The sequence below is a fragment of the Salvelinus alpinus genome, chromosome 13 (assembly GCF_045679555.1).
Source record: "Salvelinus alpinus chromosome 13, SLU_Salpinus.1, whole genome shotgun sequence".
Lineage (NCBI taxonomy): Eukaryota > Metazoa > Chordata > Actinopteri > Salmoniformes > Salmonidae > Salvelinus > Salvelinus alpinus.
The window spans coordinates 37323426-37342552 of NC_092098.1; the positions used below are offsets into that span (position 1 = coordinate 37323426).

General features: G+C 48.0%; 1 protein-coding gene across 1 annotated transcript in view; it reads right to left on the reverse strand.

Annotated features, from left to right (window-relative positions):
* Positions 1-19127, reverse strand: part of LOC139536731 (unconventional myosin-VIIa-like) — a 63532-nt gene that overhangs the window by 14810 nt on the left and 29595 nt on the right. The window contains exons 24-36 of the mRNA XM_071337329.1: positions 13669-13848; positions 12652-12747; positions 12185-12312; positions 11732-11858; positions 11318-11437; positions 10766-10939; positions 10416-10643; positions 9924-10094; positions 9446-9563; positions 9177-9303; positions 5259-5428; positions 596-789; positions 14-138 (exon numbers count right to left, since the gene is read on the reverse strand). Coding sequence (XP_071193430.1) covers positions 14-138; positions 596-789; positions 5259-5428; positions 9177-9303; positions 9446-9563; positions 9924-10094; positions 10416-10643; positions 10766-10939; positions 11318-11437; positions 11732-11858; positions 12185-12312; positions 12652-12747; positions 13669-13848 — 1958 coding nt within the window. The remainder of the gene's footprint in view (positions 1-13; positions 139-595; positions 790-5258; positions 5429-9176; positions 9304-9445; positions 9564-9923; positions 10095-10415; positions 10644-10765; positions 10940-11317; positions 11438-11731; positions 11859-12184; positions 12313-12651; positions 12748-13668; positions 13849-19127) is intronic.

A 19127-nucleotide genomic window follows, 5' to 3' on the forward strand; every position in this document is an offset into this window, starting at 1 on the left:
AGTGAGTGGCTACCTGAAGTAATCGTAGGAGAACTCCTCTAGGGTGTAGGGCTTGACCTTGTCCTCACTCTCAGCAAGGGCCAGCTGGGACAGGTTTATGGACTCTCTTCTCTGGTCTGGAGTCATAGTCACCAGAGCCTAGCAGAGTGAGAGAGGGGGTTGGAGATGGAGGGAGGGAGGGAGGGAGCGAGAGAGCGGGGGAAGAGAGATGTAGAGTGAAGGAAGTAGGAGAAGGAGAGAGCAAAGGAAGAAAACGAGAGGGAGAGAGTGAGATGGAGAGAAAAGGGAGGGGAAATGGAGAGGGAAGGGAGTAGAGAGGATGAAAGAGACAAGTTGGGAGAGTGGAGAGAGAAAGAAAGACATACAGTCACAAAAAAGAGCTTCAGTAAACTACAGAATGAGAGCTGTAAAGACAGTATGAAGCATGAATGCCTGAGGACATCATCAACACCACCACCATATTGTCATACTGTGGTATAAAGTTTTCAAGATTCCATAGATTTCCAAAATGATCCATTAATGATAATTCGTTTCTAAAAGATCCTGGAACTTTGGAAATGTACAGAGAATTTTGTAACCCTATGAGGTCACTCACCACGATGTCATACTGCGGCCGGGTTACGGTGGGCAGGACGTAGACGCAGTCGGCCGGGAAGTCCCCCTGTTGCTTGGTCCTGTCATTGACCCCGTGGGCCCACCCCGAGGTCATGACCTGCTCGCCACAGTGCTCGTCCAATAGGATCAGGTCGCCCTTGGAAAAACTGAGGAAGGTGGAGTCCTCGCCGCCCGCTACAGGAACACAACATTCAATTCAATGTACCTTAATGTCTCCTGTGATGGAACGTCATGTGTGGTGGTTGGTAAATACAACTTAAGGAGGTATCGCGTGTGCGGGAGTTATAAAAGTTAGATTTATCTACAATGGTAAATGCAAGACACACATTCATTACTAGGGGACAGCTCGAGATCGAATTTGAATACTGAAACAATATTGCAAAAGTCAGAGAGACAGACAGCAAAGATTATACAAATATCCGCTGTTTAAAACAAAATCTTAGTTTAAAAGAAATGTGAGGTAATGTCTAGATGCTTTTTATAGTGGAGATCAACCTCTGGAGATCAAGGGCTTGACAATCTGGACCCCCTATTTCTGAAACTGTCCGCCGCCATTGTCGCACCCCCTATTACCAGCCTGTTCAACCTCTCCTTCGTATCATCTGAGATCCCCAAGGATTGGAAAGCTGCCGCGGTCATCCCCCTCTTCAAAGGGGGAGACACCCTGGACCCAAACTGTTACAGACCTATATCCATCCTGCCCTGCCTATCTAAGGTCTTCGAAAGCCAAGTCAACAAACAGATCACTGACCATCTCGAATCCCACCGTACCTTCTCCGCTGTGCAATCCGGTTTCCGAGCCGGTCACGGGTGCACCTCAGCCACGCTCAAGGTACTAAACGATATCATAACCGCCATCGATAAAAGACAGTACTGTGCAGCCGTCTTCATCGACCTGGCCAAGGCTTTCGACTCTGTCAATCACCATATTTTTATCGGCAGTCTCAGTAGCCTCGGTTTTTCTAATGACTGCCTTGCCTGGTTCACCAACTACTTTGCAGACAGAGTTCAGTCAAATCGGAGGGCATGTTGTCCGGTCTTCTGGCAGTCTCTATGGGGGTACCACAGGGTTCAATTCTCGGGCCGACTCTTTTCTCTGTATATATCAATGATGTTGCTCTTGCTGCGGGCGATTCCCTGATCCACCTCTACGCAGACGACACCATTCTGTATACTTCTGGCCCTTCCTTGGACACTGTGCTATCTAACCTCCAAACGAGCTTCAATGCCATACAACACTCCTTCCGTGGCCTCCAACTGCTCTTAAACGCTAGTAAAACCAAATGCATGCTTTTCAACCGTTCGCTGCCTGCACCCGCACGCCCGACTAGCATCACCACCCTGGACGGTTCCGACCTAGAATATGTGGACATCTATAAGTACCTAGGTGTCTGGCTAGACTGCAAACTCTCCTTCCAGACTCATATCAAACATCTCCAATCCAAAATCAAATCTAGAGTCGGCTTTCTATTTCGCAAACAAAACCTCCTTCACTCACGCCGCGAAACTTACCCTAGTAAAACTGACTATCCTACCGATCCTCGACTTCGGCGATGTCATCTACAAAATAGCTTCCAATACTCTACTCAGCAAACTGGATGCAGTTTATCACAGTGCCATCCGTTTTGTCACCAAAGCCCCATATACTACCCACCACTGCGACCTGTATGCCCTAGTCGGCTGGCCCTCGCTACATGTTCGTCGTCAGACACACTGGCTCCAGGTCATCTACAAGGCTATGCTAGGTAAAGTGCCGCCTTATCTCAGTTCACTGGTCACGATGGCTACACCCACCCGTAGCACGTGCTCCAGAGGTGTATCTCACTGATCATCCCTAAAGCCAAAACCTAATTTGGCCGCCTTTCCTTCCAGTTCTCTGCTGCCTGCGACTGGAACGAATTGCAAAAATCTCTGAAGTTGGAGACTTTTATCTCCCTCAACAACTTTAAACATCTGCTATCTGAGCATCTAACCGATCGCTGCAGCTGTACATAGTCCATCGGTATATAGCCCACCCAATTGACCTACCTCACCCCCATACTGCTTTTATTTATTTACTTTTCTGCTCTTTTGCACACCAGTATCTCTACTTGCACATGATCATCTGATGATTTATTAGTCCAGTGTTAATCTGCTAAATTGTAATTATTCGATTTATTGCCTACCTCCTCATGCCTTTTGCACACATTGTATATAGATTTTTTTTTTCTACCATGTTATTGACTTGTTTATTGTTTACTCCATGTGTAACTCTGTGTTGTTGTCTGTTCACACTGCTATGCTTTATCTTGGCCAGGTCGCAGTTGCAAATGAGAACTTGTTCTCAACTAGCCTACCTGGTTAAATAAAGGTGAAATAAAAAATAAAAAAAATATAAAAAAGTTTAGAAATTGCCTGGCTGGGCTGATGAGACAGTGGATTGCGCAGTCAGATGGAACAGAGTAAATAGACATTTTAAGGTCATAGATTTAGCCAGTGGTAACTTAAGGTCATAGATTTAGCCAGTGGACACTGGCTGGAATGCGGTTTTAACCAATCAGCATTCAGAATAAGACGCAACCGTTGTATAAATGGTCAATAAGTCAATTTCAAAGTTAAAAACAGTCCATTAAATGATAAAACATAGTAGGTTAGGGCTTGGCTCATCGCGATCTAGCGACTCCTTGTGGCAGGCCGGGCGCCTGCAGGCTGACCTCGGTAGTCAGATGAACGGTGTTTCCTTCGACACATTTATGCAGCTGGCTTCTGGGTTAAGCGGGCGGGTGTTAAGAAGCATGGTATGACGGGTCATGTTTCAGAGGACGCATGACTCGACCTTTGCCTCCCGAGCCTATTGGTGAGTTGCAGCGATGAGACAAGATCGAAATTGGGGAGAAAAAGGGGGTAAAATAAAAAAAGAATACAAAATATATATACATTAATGGTCAAAGGTTTTAGAACACCTACTCATTCAAGGGTTTTTCTTTATTTTTACTATTCTCTACATTGTAGAATAATAGTAAAGACATCAAAACTATGAAATAACACATGGAATCGTGTAGTAACCAAAAAAGTGTTAAACAAATCAAAATATATTTTATATTTGAGATTCTTCAAATACCACTTGCCTTGACAGCTTTGCACACTCTTGGCATTCTCTCAACCAGCTTCACCTGGAATGCTTTTCCAACAGTCTTGAAGGAGTTCCCACATATGCTGAGCACTTGTTGGCGCCTTTTCCTTCACTCTGCGGTCCAACTCATCCCAAACCATCTCAATTTGGTCGAGGTCGGGGGATTGTGGAGGCCAGGTCATCTGATGCAGCACTCCATCGCTCTCCTTCTTGGTAAAATAGCCCTTACACAGCCTTTAGGTGTGTTGGGTCATTGTCCTGTTGAACAATTATAGTCCCACTAAGCCCAAACCAAATGGGATGGCATATCGCTGCGAATGCTGTGGTAGCCATGCTGGTTAAGTGTGCCTTGAATTCTAAATAAATCACAGACAGTGTCACCAGCAAAGCACCCCCACACCAAAACACCTCCTCCTCCATGCTTTACGGTGGGAAATACACATGCGGCGATCATCCGCTCACCCACGCCTCATCTCACAAAGACACGGCGGTTGGAACCAAAAATCTCTAATTTGGACTCCAGACCAAATAACTCTGTGAAGCATTTATTTGGGCTGCAATTTCTGAGACTGGTAAATCTAATGAACTTATCCTCTGCAGCAGAGGTAACTCTGGGTCTTCCTTTCCTGTGGCGGTCCTCATGAGAGCCAGTTTCATCATAGCGCTTGATGGTTATTGCGACTGCACTTGAAGAAACTTTCAAAGTTCTTGACATTTTCCGTTTTGACTGACCTTCATGTCTTAAATAAGGATGGACTGTCATTTCTCTTTGCTTATTTAAGCGGTTCTTGACACAATATTGACTTGGTCTTTTACCAAATAGGGCTATCTTCTGTATACCCCCCTACCTTGTCACAACACAACTGATTGGCTCAAACGCATTTAGAAGGAAAGAAATTCCACAAATTAACTTTTAAGGCACACCTGTTAATTGAAATGCATTCCAGGTGACTACCTCATGAAGCTAGTTGAGAGTGCCAAGAGTGTGCAAAGCTGTCATCAAGACAAAGAGTGGCTACTTTGAAGAATTGTTTAACACTTTTTTGGTTACTACATGAGTCCATATGTGTTATTTCATAGTTTTGATGTCTTCACCTTTATTCTACAATGTAGAAAATAGTAAAAATAAAGAAAAGCCTTTGAATGAGTAGGTTTTTTAAAACTTTTGACTGGTACTGTATATATATAAAAATACAGCGGGTTAGAGCAGATTAACCCTGAAACATCAATATCAACACACAATTACAACACAATTAATATAGCTTTTTTCACTGCTGTGGTTTAGAAGATAAAACATGAAATGGAGCCATTCCCTCTTTGAAAAAGAGACGTACATTATAAAAATTACACAGAGTTGCTTCTCATATTGTAGTCTGTATAAGAAAACACCTACAGGATCACAGTAATTTACCATACTTGGAAGACATGACCTGTTCTTAATTGAAAAGTGTTGCCAATGTGGACCAATGTGCATTGCCCCTGTTTATTAACCTAATAGGATAAAGTAAATAAGAGCTAGTAGGTTACTTACCGGGGTTGGGGCAGTCCAGCAGCGCCACCACAAACTTTGACCTCTTCCTGAGGCCCTCCAGGAAGGTCACGACGAGGTCGCGTATGTCCTCGGCATTATTGGAGGTGAACGTGTACTCGTCTCCTTTGATGGTGGCCAGCGAGAAGCTCTGGCCCTGGAGCTTACCACCTCTGTCAAGGGAAATGATTCTTACAATATCAAAACAATGTCACAATTAAAATATAATTTCATATATATTTTATATCTTATTTAGGTCTTTACATGTGTATATATTGTGGCGTACCGCGGACAAGCCACCAGGGGGAGACTCATCACGTGGCAGTGGCTCACTCTGCTGGACGTGCCAGGTCTCGACGGGTCCTCCGGCCAGGACTAATTGGGTCTTATTGAAGCTGGTGAGTAATCAAGGGCTGATTGCTCACCAGCCGTACGGGGCCCATAAAGCTGCCCGGAGGGCAACACACAGGAGGGTTGTAGGTAGTGAGAGGTTGCTACCGGATAGAGGTCGTCACGGTCTGCTAGAACCGAGGGGCTCAGTGTTCCACCCCAGAGGAGACAGCATTCCCCGGAGCCCAGAAGGCGGTAATCCGGCAGAGGTCTCCTGGAGGAGACCTGTTTCTTTTCTTTTTCTTTATTGTTTTAAATAAACACCTTTGAAACTGAGGTATCACACTTGTCTCCGTGTGGGATCTGTGTAAATATCTAGATCAAACCCCTTGGTCTACCACAAGTGGTGGAGAATGCGGGCAATCTGACAATGTGGTCAGACCAGGGTTTACGTTTACGCAGTATCAGCATGGATGAGTTGATAGCTCAGTTTGTTTGGGCCCAACAAGCACAACAGGACATTCAGGAACCAACGCTGGAAGAACAGCGTCTAAAGAATGTCCGCAAGCTGCGAGGAGAAACGCAGACCGAGTCGCATCAAGCTAACGACATCGAGACCTACTTCTGCACATTCGAATGGACAGCACTCCGGGAAGGATGGCCCAAGGTGAAGTTGGCAAGTCTGCTGGCCCCGTTTCTGTCTGGAGATGCTCAAAAGACATATTATGACCTCAACACCGAACAGGCGGATATCTCCGACTGTCTCAAGAGGGAGGTACTCAGCCGCTACGGGTACAGCCTGGCCCAACTGGTCCACAACTGGAGGTTCGTGGCTGAAGCTTCCCCCCGAGCCCAGATGAGCGACCTACTGTGCATCACCAGGGCATGGCTCCTAACAAACGTAGCCATCCCCGTTATCAACAAAGTGGTTATGGATCGCTTCTTACGGGCGCTACCTCACGACATGAAGAGGGCGGCAAGCCTACGTATGCCCCAGACCTTGGACGACCTCTTGGGAGCCGTGGAGATGCACCAGAATACTGAGGCCCTGCTGAAGGGGACGCAGGCCGAGTCCGGGAGCCGTCGGTGGGGACGAAAGGACAACCCCACCATGTACTCCCCAGTCAGGCGGGCTAAAGGACTGCAGACCCACGGAGAGACAGCCGAGGCAGAGTCCACCTGCTGCAGACAACCTTAGGTGGACGGAGACCAAAGGAGGTGATTTGAGTGTGGCGCCCGGGGGCACCTCACATGGAGTTGCCCGGGTCGAGAAGAGTTGATGCCATCAGCTGGCCCAGAAGACAAGCTGGGCGCAGGAGTAAACTATGTCATCTTCTGTTGGGCCCACAGCGAACGACTAGCACCCACGGTCCCGGTGAAAGTCGCTGGTCACGACCCCCACACTCTGTTGGATTCCGGGAGTGTGGTAACGCTCGTACAAATGCCGGTGACCGACGAGAGCGGGGACGGACCGTCGCACGCGGCCCGGAAGCAAGCGGTTGCCAACCCCGTGTCTACGGATCCGAAGTTGGGGTCCGAGGGGCGCCGGAACCAACCTCACCTGGTGAACAACCAGAGGAGGGTTGTAGGTAGTGAGAGGTTGCTACCAGATAGACTTACTCACAGTCTGCTAGAATTGAGGGGCTCGGTGTTCTACCCCAGAGGAGACAGCATTCCCCGGTGCCCAGAAATCGGTAATCCGGAAGAGGTCTCCTGGAGGAGAACTGTTTCTTTTTCTTTATTGTTTTAAATAAACTGAGGTGTGTCAATGTCTGATCTGTGTAAACGTCTAGATCAAATCCCCTGGTCTGCCACAGTAAATACACTGCTCAAAAAAATAAAGGGAACACTAAAATAACACATCCTAGATCTGAATGAATGAAATATTCTTATTAAATACTTTTTTCTTTACATAGTTGAATGTGCTGACAACAAAATCACACAAAAATTATCAATGGAAATCAAATGTATCAACCCATGGAGGTCTGGATTTGGAGTCACACTCAAAATTAAAGTGGAAAACCACACTACAGGCTGATCCAACTTTGATGTAATGTCCTTAAAACAAGTCAAAATGAGGCTCAGTAGTGTGTGTGGCCTCCACGTGCCTGTATGACCTCCCTACAACGCCTGGGCATGCTCCTGATGAGGTGGCGGATGGTCTCCTGAGGGATCTCCTCCCAGACCTGGACTAAAGCATCCGTCAACTCCTGGACAGTCTGTGGTGCAACGTGGCGTTGGTGGATGGAGCGAGACATGATGTCCCAGATGTGCTCAATTGGATTCAGGTCTGGGGAACGGGCGGGCCAGTCCATAGCATCAATGCCTTCCTCTTGCAGGAACTGCTGACACACTCCAGCCACATGAGGTCTAGCATTGTCTTGCATTAGGAGGAACCCAGGGCCAACTGCACCAGCATATGGTCTCACAAGGGGTCTGAGGATCTCATCTCGGTACCTAATGGCAGTCAGGCTACCTCTGGCGAGCATATGGAGGGCTGTGCGGCCCCCCAAAGAAATGCCACCCCACATCATGACTGACCCACCGCCAAACCGGTCATGCTGGAGGATGTTGCAGGCAGCAGAACGTTCTCCACGGCGTCTCCAGACTCTGTCACGTCTGTCACATGTGCTCAGTGTGAACCTGCTTTCATCTGTGAAGAGCACAGGGCGCCAGTGGCGAATTTGCCAATCTTGGTGTTCTCTGGCAAATGCCAAACGTCCTGCACGGTGTTGGGCTGTAAGCACAACCCCCACCTGTGGACGTCGGGCCCTCATACCACCCTCATGGAGTCTGTTTCTGACCGTTTGAGCAGACACATGCACATTTGTGGCCTGCTGGAGGTCATTTTTCAGGGCTCTGGCAGTGCTCCTCCTGCTCCTCCTTGCACAAAGGCGGAGTTAGCGGTCCTGTTGCTGGGTTGTTGCCCTCCTACGGCCTCCTCCACGTCTCCTGATGTACTGGCCTGTCTCCTGGTAGCGCCTCCATGCTCTGGACACTACGCTGACAGACACAGCAAACCTTCTTGCCACAGCTCGCATTGATGTGCCATCCTGGATGAGCTGCACTACCTGAGCCACTTGTGTGGGTTGTAGACTCCGTCTCATGCTACCACTAGAGTGAAAGCACCGCCAGCATTCAAAAGTGACCAAAACATCAGCCAGGAAGCATAGGAACTGAGAAGTGGTCTGTGGTCACCACCTGCAGAACCACTCCTTTATTGGGGGTGTCTTGCTAATTGCCTATAATTTCCACCTGTTGTCTATTACATTTGCACAACAGCATGTGAAATTTATTTTCAATCAGTGTTGCTTCCTAAGTGGACAGTTTGATTTCACAGAAGTGTGATTGACTTGGAGTTACATTGTGTTGTTTAAGTGTTCCCTTTATTTTTTTGAGCAGTGTATATATATTCAGTTGCTGTGTACATTACAACTGTGGAAAAACTATAAAAAGTATTGAATTATGTTTTAAATAATTACAAGATATCAATGAATAGTAGTAACAACCAAGTGAATGAAAACATATCTAATTATCATTGACAAATAATGACTACAGTCTATTGGGAGAGAGGAATCGTAGCAGCATTACCTGCTACTGGACACATTAGTGATCTCTGGGAAAGAGAGTTCCAAAAGGACCTGCTCCTGCTCATCCACAAAATAGACCCCGGTCCAGTTCACCGCCACAATGACGTCATTCTTAGGCAGGCTGGGCCCTGACGGGTTCAAAAGTGACTTAGAGGTCATTTCAACCTACATTTAGTCATGATATTATGGATACGATACAGGTATTTCTCAGAAATATCATTAGTGTTACATCCATTGCAGTACATTGGCCATAAATATCAACAGACTTACCTGAAAATTTGAAGGCCTCGTAGAAGCGTGAGAAGAGTAAAGGCCACTTGAAACGAGCAAAGTCAACCACATCTTCCTTCACCCTCTGAGGGTCCAACCTCTTCTGGGTGTAGACTCCCTGGGGGAGTGGAAGGGTTAGCGAGACTATTTGAGAACTGTGTGTGAGAGGGTGTGTACTGTTCATAGGACAATATAGTCAAGTTGTAGTGGTAAAAAACAAAGGTGGGTAAACACTGAATGCCGATTGAGATGACGGGTGGCGATTAACATAAAAGCTCATTCAGAAACTATAATTTGGCTCAGTAGATGTTTAAATGCTATTCACTGTGGAAACAGCATTTATGCATGTTTACCCTCCACTACATCCCTGAATATAATGATAAATAGTTCATAGGACAAAGAGCATGAGACAGGCACTGAAACTGATTTTGGGTCCGAAAGTGAAAGGCGCTGAAACTGATCCTTGGGGTACACCTACCTTTTTGTGGGCGGCGACAACTAGCTGGGCCCACTTGTCATTGGTCTTGGCAGAGCTGATTTCGCGGTCAGGGATGTAGGATGGGATGAGGTTGAGGAGGCGCTCCTGGAGAATCCCAGAGCCGTAGTCTATGTAGTACTGCTGAGATGCCAGCTCCGCCAGATCCTCATCCTGAGCGAGAGAGAGGGAAATTGAGAGAGGGAGAGTGGGTAGATGGAGTGGGAGAGAAGGGGAAGGAGCTTTAATACTTTCATATTTTACAAAAACATTAGGCATGAATGTGCTTTCATACTGTACATCAGCATGAAATGAATCTCACATAAAAACGCCATCTCATATAATTCATCAACCTAGCACAGAGAGAGGACGAGTGGAAAATAGACCAATAGACTAAAAATAACTATAGTTCTGAAATTCCCTAAATCTGACCCCCCCACACTAACCTCTCTCCTCATACATGCCTTCATCCCTCTGCCCTTATGCCCCACTAACCCTCTCGCAGCGGTACTCGCCGAACTTGACCCCACGGACTGTCTGCTGGTAGATGAGGTTGGTGGCCACGCTGTCTTCGCCAGGATTGTGCCAGGGAGTGAAGATCTCCTTCCTGAAGAACAGGCGCCATGGGGCATTCCTCTCCTGGGCTCCCTGCTCCTTGGCGTACTGCTCACACTGCGACACAGCGTCCATCACATGGTCGCTGCTGCTCCCCAATGAGGATACCTGGGGGGATGGATCGACATTTGACATTGGGCTCGATAGCTTCTCAAACAAGTTTGTGACCGTGTGTGTATGTATGAATGCGTGGCTGCATGCATACGTGTGTGTGAGGTCCAGTCAAGTACCTTGTCGAACAGGGCGATGTAGAGGGAGAAACCGAAGCGGTCTTGGAGGCTGATTTTGTCTGCCAGGGCATTACACAGCTCGCTGGCCGTGGTGGCTGAGTCGGTCAGCAGGGTCTTAGTGGTACCATCCATGAAGGTTACCGGTAACATGATGGGCTTCTTCGACTTAGTGGCCTGAAAGCGAGGGATGATTATTTTGGATTAAAAAACAACTCCAGGCTACACTTGAAAGTCTAAGATACGAGATAGAAAGTATGTAGAAATGACCTATACTGTATATCTGGTAATAACTGCCCTTTTTCTGGCATGCAAATTGATTTCGATTAACAAAAAATCTGCGCCGCTCCCCGAAGGCATTATCTGTATTTAGGTCTCGGGCCAAGACGTCATAGCAGTCGAAAGCAGAATATGATGGTAGAGGAATAATGGCAGACACGTGAGTGGAACGAAGCTTCCTCTAGAGGCCTAGACACTGATTTAAGGTCAGTTTTGCCCCTAATAATCAGGTTTAGAACTTCCCCCGTGGTTCAATTATCCTAGATCTGTGCGTACCTGCAGCTCGAGCCAAGATGGCGGCTGGGTTCTGGTGCGATTCACAAAGGTCCTCCTCAACCTCTCCTCGCAGTATGGAGCGTAGCCCGGCGGACCACTGATCATGAATGTACGCAAATACTGAAGGAAAGAAAGGAAGGGTGGAGGGGGGAGAGAGAAAGGGGAGAGAGAGAGGGAGAGAGAGGGGGGAGAGTGTCAGGGGGTAAAGTTAACATCAATGAGACATTCTGGGGCATATTCAGTGGATCCACTTCGAATTCAACAGAAATTGGCCTAGACAGATTTGAGTGTTGTGTGTTTGTAAGTGTGTGTGTATGTGCGTGTGTGCATGTGTGTGTGTGTGTTCGCACACATGTGTATGAACACATGTGTGTATACGCTGTGTGTGTGTTATCAAAAAGACGAGGATCTTACTTTGACAAACTTCTCAGAGGGAGCGAAGCAGCCAGCGCAGAGAGAGAGCAGGATCCAACCACGGGCATGGCTACTCTTTGACGGGTTCTGGGTCAGCTGCTTGCAGATCTGACAGTAGATCTCATCTCTGGTGAAGGACACAACAGCCAGCCAATCACAGCCACCATCAGATCATGAGCAGCAAAAACCACAAGCCAATCACACGGACCATAAGTAGTAAGTCAGAACCAGGACACATACTGATGATGTTTAGTGTCCCCATATCCAAACTAGCATACCACTCAGAATACAAGTCCAATACATTACTTACAAATCTTTTTTTGTGACGGGTGAAAACAAAATGGTGGAAGCTCAGATCATAAATGAAGGAAGGGAGCATGGAGAGGACAGATTGAGAAAGCGAAAGAGTCTTTCTGAGTATTTGGTAGAATAAGTCAAAGGGTTGTAGGTCACCTGAGGGCGGGCCTTAGGATGCCGTTGCCAATGATAAAGTGCAGCTTCTCCAGGTTGGATGTGGGCCGGTCCTCCAGCATGCTGTTCCCCTGTAGGCTGTAATCGCCGTCAGTCAAACGCCGGGTCACCTATAGAGGAGAAAGAGGCGAGGCCAACAGGGAACAGTCATGTCATTGGTGATTCCTTCCATTCTGTAAGTTATTGGTATTGGTAAATGCTGAGTTGGCATCGGGGTTTGAATTACAGGGGTGCCCAGAGATTCTGAACACTCCTATAACAAATCAGATGACCCATATAATCTGTCAAATATTAGCATGGGCATATCCATAAGCAGTAACACGAATGTTGGTCTAACCCACCATCTTTGGGATTGTGTGGCTCAGTTGGTGGTAGCATGACGCTGCTAACTGATATATATTATTATAATATACTGTATATTATGATGATAGCTATAATGAGACACAAACCTCCTCAGTGATTTTGGACTTCCTCTTCAGGGTGAGAGAGACCAGCTTGTGTCTCACACTGTTCTTCTTCTGCCCACCACCTTCAATGGAGCTGTTCTGTAAGAGGGAGAGAGGGGTGTAGATGAGCTTTATGTTGTCTGTCTGTCTGTCTGTCTGTCTGGTCTGTCCGTCTGTGTCCTGGATGGCATACACAAAAAATCCACCCATTCTACCAACGCCCTCCTGCTAATCTCCTTAACCGCTCCCTTAGGCCAGTGTTTCTCAAACCCTGGTCCTGGGGACCCAAAGGGGTGCACTTTTTTTGTTTTTTGTTGCAGTAGCACCAACGTACCTGACTCCAATAATCAAAGGCTTGATAAGTTGATTAGTTGAATCAGGTGTCTGAGTGCTAGGGCAAAACCAAAAATGGACACACCTATGGATCCCCAGGACCAGGATTGAGAAACACTGACTTAGGCCTAATTTTACCTTACATAAGTACACAATACAAGAATGCAATTAGCAACACAACTACGCCATTTTACGTGGCTAATTGCGTTCTTATGTTGCGTATTTGTGTTGTTGTATAAATTAGGCTTCAAACACTTCCTATTACATTCTCCCTCCAAGTCACATCTTCTCCTGTCCCATTTTACTCTGAATACCTCAAAAGCACACTTTACTACTCCTCCCCCGACTCCTCAACTCCACATCCTCCCTTTCTCCCCTGCTCTACCCACCCTGCTCTTCCCACCTACATTCTATCCCTTCTCTCTACTCCCCTCTCTCACCAAGGTTTGGGGGAAGGGAAGTTGATCCTGGATCTGTACCTACGGGAAGCGTCACTCCAGAGCTCCCCCTCACCTCTCCCTCCACAGTCTGGAGCTCCTGCAGCTCTCTCTTGTAGGACCTCTTTCTTCCTCTCTCCCCTTCCTCTCTCCCTTCCCTCACCTCTCCCTCCACAGTCTGGAGCTCCTGCAGCTCTCTCTTGTAGGACCTCTTTCTTCCTCTCTCCCCTCCCTCTCTCCCTTCCCTCACCTCTCCCTCCACAGTCTGGAGCTCCTGTAGTTCTCTCTTGTAGGTCCTCTTGCCCAGCGTCTCGTAGATCTTGGTCATGACAGGGATTTTCTCAGAGCCGTCAATGATGGCGATGTGGTACTTGGGCTCGGGCAGGTCCCCCATGAACCTCAGCACTGTGATCCACACTGCCAGCGCTGCCTGGGGGGGGGGGGGGGGGGTTGTTCGCCCAAGTTGCTAAATTACATATTGATTACATGCAGTCTTTAGACTAAAACTGACAGCAATCTTTGGTTTTGTTTGGCTGGCTGCGGTCACATGCTAACATTAGTATGCTTGTCCAAAAAACAATTTGATATCCCCCAAATTAGCATGTTCTTAATTTTCTGCCAAATCATCTTTGAAAAGGAAAAGGCACAACACTTGCTGGCCATTAAAAACAAATTGTTTTATTTAAGCGAAGTAAAAAAAAAAAGCTTGACATTTCGGTCATCAACGGCCTTCATTAGAACCAGATGAAGGCCATTAAGGGATGAAATGTGAAGCTTTAGTGGAACTGACAGCATTTAACTTTTTATTTAACCTTTATTTAACTAGGCAAGTCAGTTATGAACAAATGCTTATTTTACAATGACGGCCTACCCCGGCCAAACCCTCCCCTAACCCGGCCGACGCTGGGCCAATTGTGAGCCGCCCTATGGGACGGCCGGTTGTGATACAGCCCGGGATCGAACCAGGGTCTGTAGTGATGCCTCTAGCACTGAGATGCAGTGCCTTAGACCGCTGCACAACTCGGGAGCCTAATTTATGCTTCAAAACCAACTTTATAAGAGGTTTTAAAAATAGGTTATATTGACTCAAAATTCCATGACATACAGTAATGCATTGTTGGCAGAATAGATGGACGCAGTTCAATGAATGATTAATATAATTCACCAATACATTTCTTGGTAGTTAAAAAAATATTGCTGTCAGGTTGTAAATCTGTCACGTTCCTGACCTGTTTTCTGTTGTTTTGTATGTGTGTGATGGTCAGGGCGTGAGTTTTGGGTGGGCATTCTATGTTGTGTGTTTCTATGTTGGTTTAGGGTTGCCTGGTATGGCTCTTAATTAGAGGCAGGTGTTTTGCGTTCCTCTAATTAAGAGTCATATTTAGGTAGGTTGTTTCACTGTGTTCGTTGTGGGTGGTTGTTACCTGTCTCTGTGTTCTGCACCAGATAGGTCTGTATCGGTTTTCACGGTTTGTTGTTTTGTTTGTTGTTTGTAGTGTTCACTTGTCGTCAAATTAAACATGTTGAACACTAACCGCGCTGCACTTTGGTCCTCTCCTTCACCCCTGGAAGAAAGCCGTTACAGAACCACCCACCAAACCCGGACCAAGCAGCGTGGCAACAGGCTACGGCGGCAGCAGCAGCAGCAGCGGGAGCTAGCAAGGCAGAGTGGCTGGAAGCCCGAGAGGCTCCCCCAAAAAATTCTTGGGGGGGGGCACACGGGGAGTATGGCTGGGTCAAGTGGGAGATTTGAGCCAGTTCCCCGTGCTTACCAGAAGGAGCAGTGGGCTAAATTGAGGTACGAGTCGGAGAATGTGGAGGAGTTATTGGACAGATTGGAGGAAAGTGAAAGGATGGGAGATTATGAGACATTTGATGAGTTGTTGGTGATATTGGGGGAGAGCGAAGAGAGAGAGATGTTGGTTTGGCGTAGCATACACGGTACTCGCCCTGAGGTGTGTGATTACCGTGGAGAGCGGGAGTACGGGCAGACACCGTGTTATGCGGAAGAACGCACGGTGTCCCCAGTACGCGTGCTTAGCCCAGTGCGGGCTATTCCACCTTGCCGCACTGGGAGGGCTAGGTTGGGCATCGAGCCGAGTGCCATGAAGCCGGCCCAACGTATCTGGTCTCCAGTACGTCTCCTCGGGCCGGCGTACATGGCACCAGCCTTACAGGTGGTGTCCCCGGTTCGCCTGCATAGCCCAGTGCGGGCTATTCCACCTCGCCGCACTGGCAGGGCTACGGGGACCATTCAACCTGGTAAGGTTGGGGAGGCTCGGTGCTCAAGAGCACGTGTCCTCCTTCACGGTCCGGTATATCCGGCGCCACCTTCCCACCCCAGCTCAGTACCACCAGTGCCTACACCACGCACCAGGCTTCCAGTGCATCTCCAGAGCCCTGTTCCTCCTCCACGCACTCTCCCTATGGTGCGTGTCTCCAGCCCAGTGCCTCCAGTTCCGGCACCACGCACCAAGCCTCCTGTGCGTCTCCAGAGCCCTGTACGCACTGTTCCTTCTCCCCGCACTCGCCCTGAGGTGCGTGCCCTCAGCCCGGTACCTCCAGTTCCGGTACCACGCACCAGGCCTAGAGTGCGCCACGAGAGTCCAGTGTGCCCTGTTGTTGTTCCCCGCACTAGCCTGAAGGTGCGTGTCCTTAGCCCGGTACCTCCAGTTCCGGTACCACGCACCAGGCCTACAGTGCGTCTCAGCCGGCCAGAGTCTGCCGTCTGCCCAGCGGCGCCTGAACTGCCCGTCTGCCCAGCGGCGCCTGAACTGCCCGTCTGCCCAGCGGCGCCTGAACTGCCCGTCTGCCCAGCGGCGCCTGAACTGCCCGTCTGCCCAGCGGCGTCTGAACTGCCCGTCTGCCCTACGCCGTCTGAACTGTCCGTCTGCCATGAGCCTGCAAAGCCGCCCGTCTGCCATGAGCCTGCAAAGCCGCCCGTCTGCCATGAGCCTACAGAGCCGTCCGCCAGACAGGAGCCGCTAGAGCCTTCCGCCAGACCGGATCAGCCAGAGCCTTCCGCCAGACCGGATCAGCCAGAGCCTTCCGCCAGACCGGATCAGCCAGAGCCTTCCGCCAGACCGGATCAGCCAGAGCCTTCCGCCAGACCGGATCAGCCAGAGCCTTCCGCCAGACCGGATCAGCCAGAGCCTTCCGTCAGCCCGGACCTGCCAGAGTCCCTCAGCCCGGACCTGCCAGAGTCCCTCAGCCAGGACCTGCCAGAGTCCCTCAGCCCGGACCTGCCAGAGTCCCTCAGCCAGGACCTGCCAGAGTCCCTCAGCCAGGACCTGCCAGAGTCCCTCAGCCAGGACCTGCCAGAGTCCCTCAGCCAGGACCTGCCAGAGTCCCTCAGCCAGGACCTGCCAGAGTCCCTCAGCCAGGACCTGCCAGAGTCCCTCAGCCAGGACCTGCCGCCCCTTATCCCGGTGCTGCCCCTTATCCCGGTGCTGCCCCTTATCCCGGTGCTGCCCCTTCATTTAGGTGGTTTTAGTTGGAGGGTGGTCATTGGGAGGGGGATACAGAAGCGGGGAGTGACTATGGTGGTGTGGGGACAGCGTCCGGAGCCTGAGCCACCACCGTGGTCAGATGCCCACCCAGACCCTCCCCTGGACTTTGTGCTGGTGCGCCCGGCGTTCGCACCTTGAGGGGGGGGTTCTGTCACGTTCCTGACCTGTTTTCTGTTGTTTTGTATGTGTGTGATGGTCAGGGCGTGAGTTTTGGGTGGGCATTCTATGTTGTGTGTTTCTATGTTGGTTTAGGGTTGCCTGGTATGGCTCTTAATTAGAGGCAGGTGTTTTGCGTTCCTCTAATTAAGAGTCATATTTAGGTAGGTTGTTTCACTGTGTTCGTTGTGGGTGGTTGTTACCTGTCTCTGTGTTTGTGTTCTGCACCAGATAGGTCTGTATCGGTTTTCACGGTTTGTTGTTTTGTTTGTTGTTTGTAGTGTTCACTTGTCGTCAAATTAAACATGTTGAACACTAACCGCGCTGCACTTTGGTCCTCTCCTTCACCCCTGGAAGAAAGCCGTTACAAAATCACAGCTGGGCTGGTACATTGTTTGCTGCCTGCATCCATTCTGGATGCACCGTTTCAGTTTCAATGACTCAGTATGTTGAACAAAAATGGATGACTTGTAACTAAGGCCAGGAATGTCAATACAATCAAACTAGCAAGGGCAATGATCACAAGTCAGTCATAATGTGGCTAATAGGCTAGCGCACGTGTCAAACACAAGGCTTGCCGGCCGAATAGGACACACAAGCGAGTATAAATGAGTCAACATTTGAGTTATTTACTTTAGGAAATTACAGCCTGATCCGCTCGCATCGGTGTATTCAACTTCAATTGCGCTGCTTTCGTGTGTCCCGCAGCAGAGGGAAAGTGTACCGACACATTCCACAGTCCTAGCTAGGCTACTAAAATGTTGCAGTCTGGCTTCGGTTTTTAAAGCTTGACAATGAACAACCAAAAAACAAAACCTGCAACAAAACAACATGCAAGGAGAAACATGTAGGACTACTAAAGCAACATTTGAGCAGTAGTCTAGGTTGGCTACTCAACTACAAAAACAATGGAGTACACCATACAGCTGCATTTAACCGCACAAGTGATCCGTGATATACAGATTGTTAAACAACCATCATTGGCCACTTTAATAAATGGAACACTAGTCACTTTAATAATGGCACTTTTAAGAATGTTTACATATCTCGCATTACTTATCTCATATGTATATACTGTATACTACACTATCTATTCTATACTATCTGTTGCATCTTAGCTGCTCTGTAATTACTCATCCATATATTTATATATTCTTATCCCATTCCTTTACTAGATTGTGTGCATTAGGTTTTGTTGTGGAATTGTTAGATATTACCTGTTAGATACTGCTGCACTGTTGGATCTAGAAGCATAAGCATTTTGCTACACTCGCAATAACATCTGCTAACCATGTGTATGTGACCAATACCATTTGATTTGAAGTGCAGAAAAAGGTAAAATATGTTTTAAGTTTAAATGGTACAACAACCTATAGCTATTTGGAGTTACTAAATACTTCTGATCAGGGTCACAGCATATTATGCACATCTGCAAGCATAGCAGCAAGGCTGGACAAATATCTTATTTTGTTTTAATAGTGTAACGACCCTGGGTTTATAAGCGTGAATATCGAGTCTGCCGCTCGAGCATGCTTTTGCGGCACAGTCGATAGCAATGTAATGAAACAGCAAGGAGCAGGTCGAGCCCGGGCGCACTATCGTGTCGAGCCCAGACACGATATCCGCGCTTATAAACCCAGGGTCGTTACAATATTAAAACAAAATAACATATTTGTCCAGCCTTGCTGCTATGCTTGCAGATGTGCATAATATGTTAAAATGCTATACACAGAATCCTATGTAGGCGGACATTATAAAGGGCTATATTCTTTTTAACAGAACAATGGCCAGTTTGCATCGCAGTTGCGTGTTATTTTGTAAAACAAATAGGTTATGTCTGGCCTCGATGTGTTTTTTTAATATGGCCCGTGCTCTGATTGAGTTTGACACCCATGGGCTAGCGTATCTATTTATGTTGTTAGCTATTTATTTAGCATGCTAAAAACACGGAGCCTAATGTTAGCTAGCTAGCTGCTGGGAGGTAATGTTAGCTAGCCAGCTGCTGGGAGAATATCATGATGTCATTGGAGGGGTGGGTGAGTGA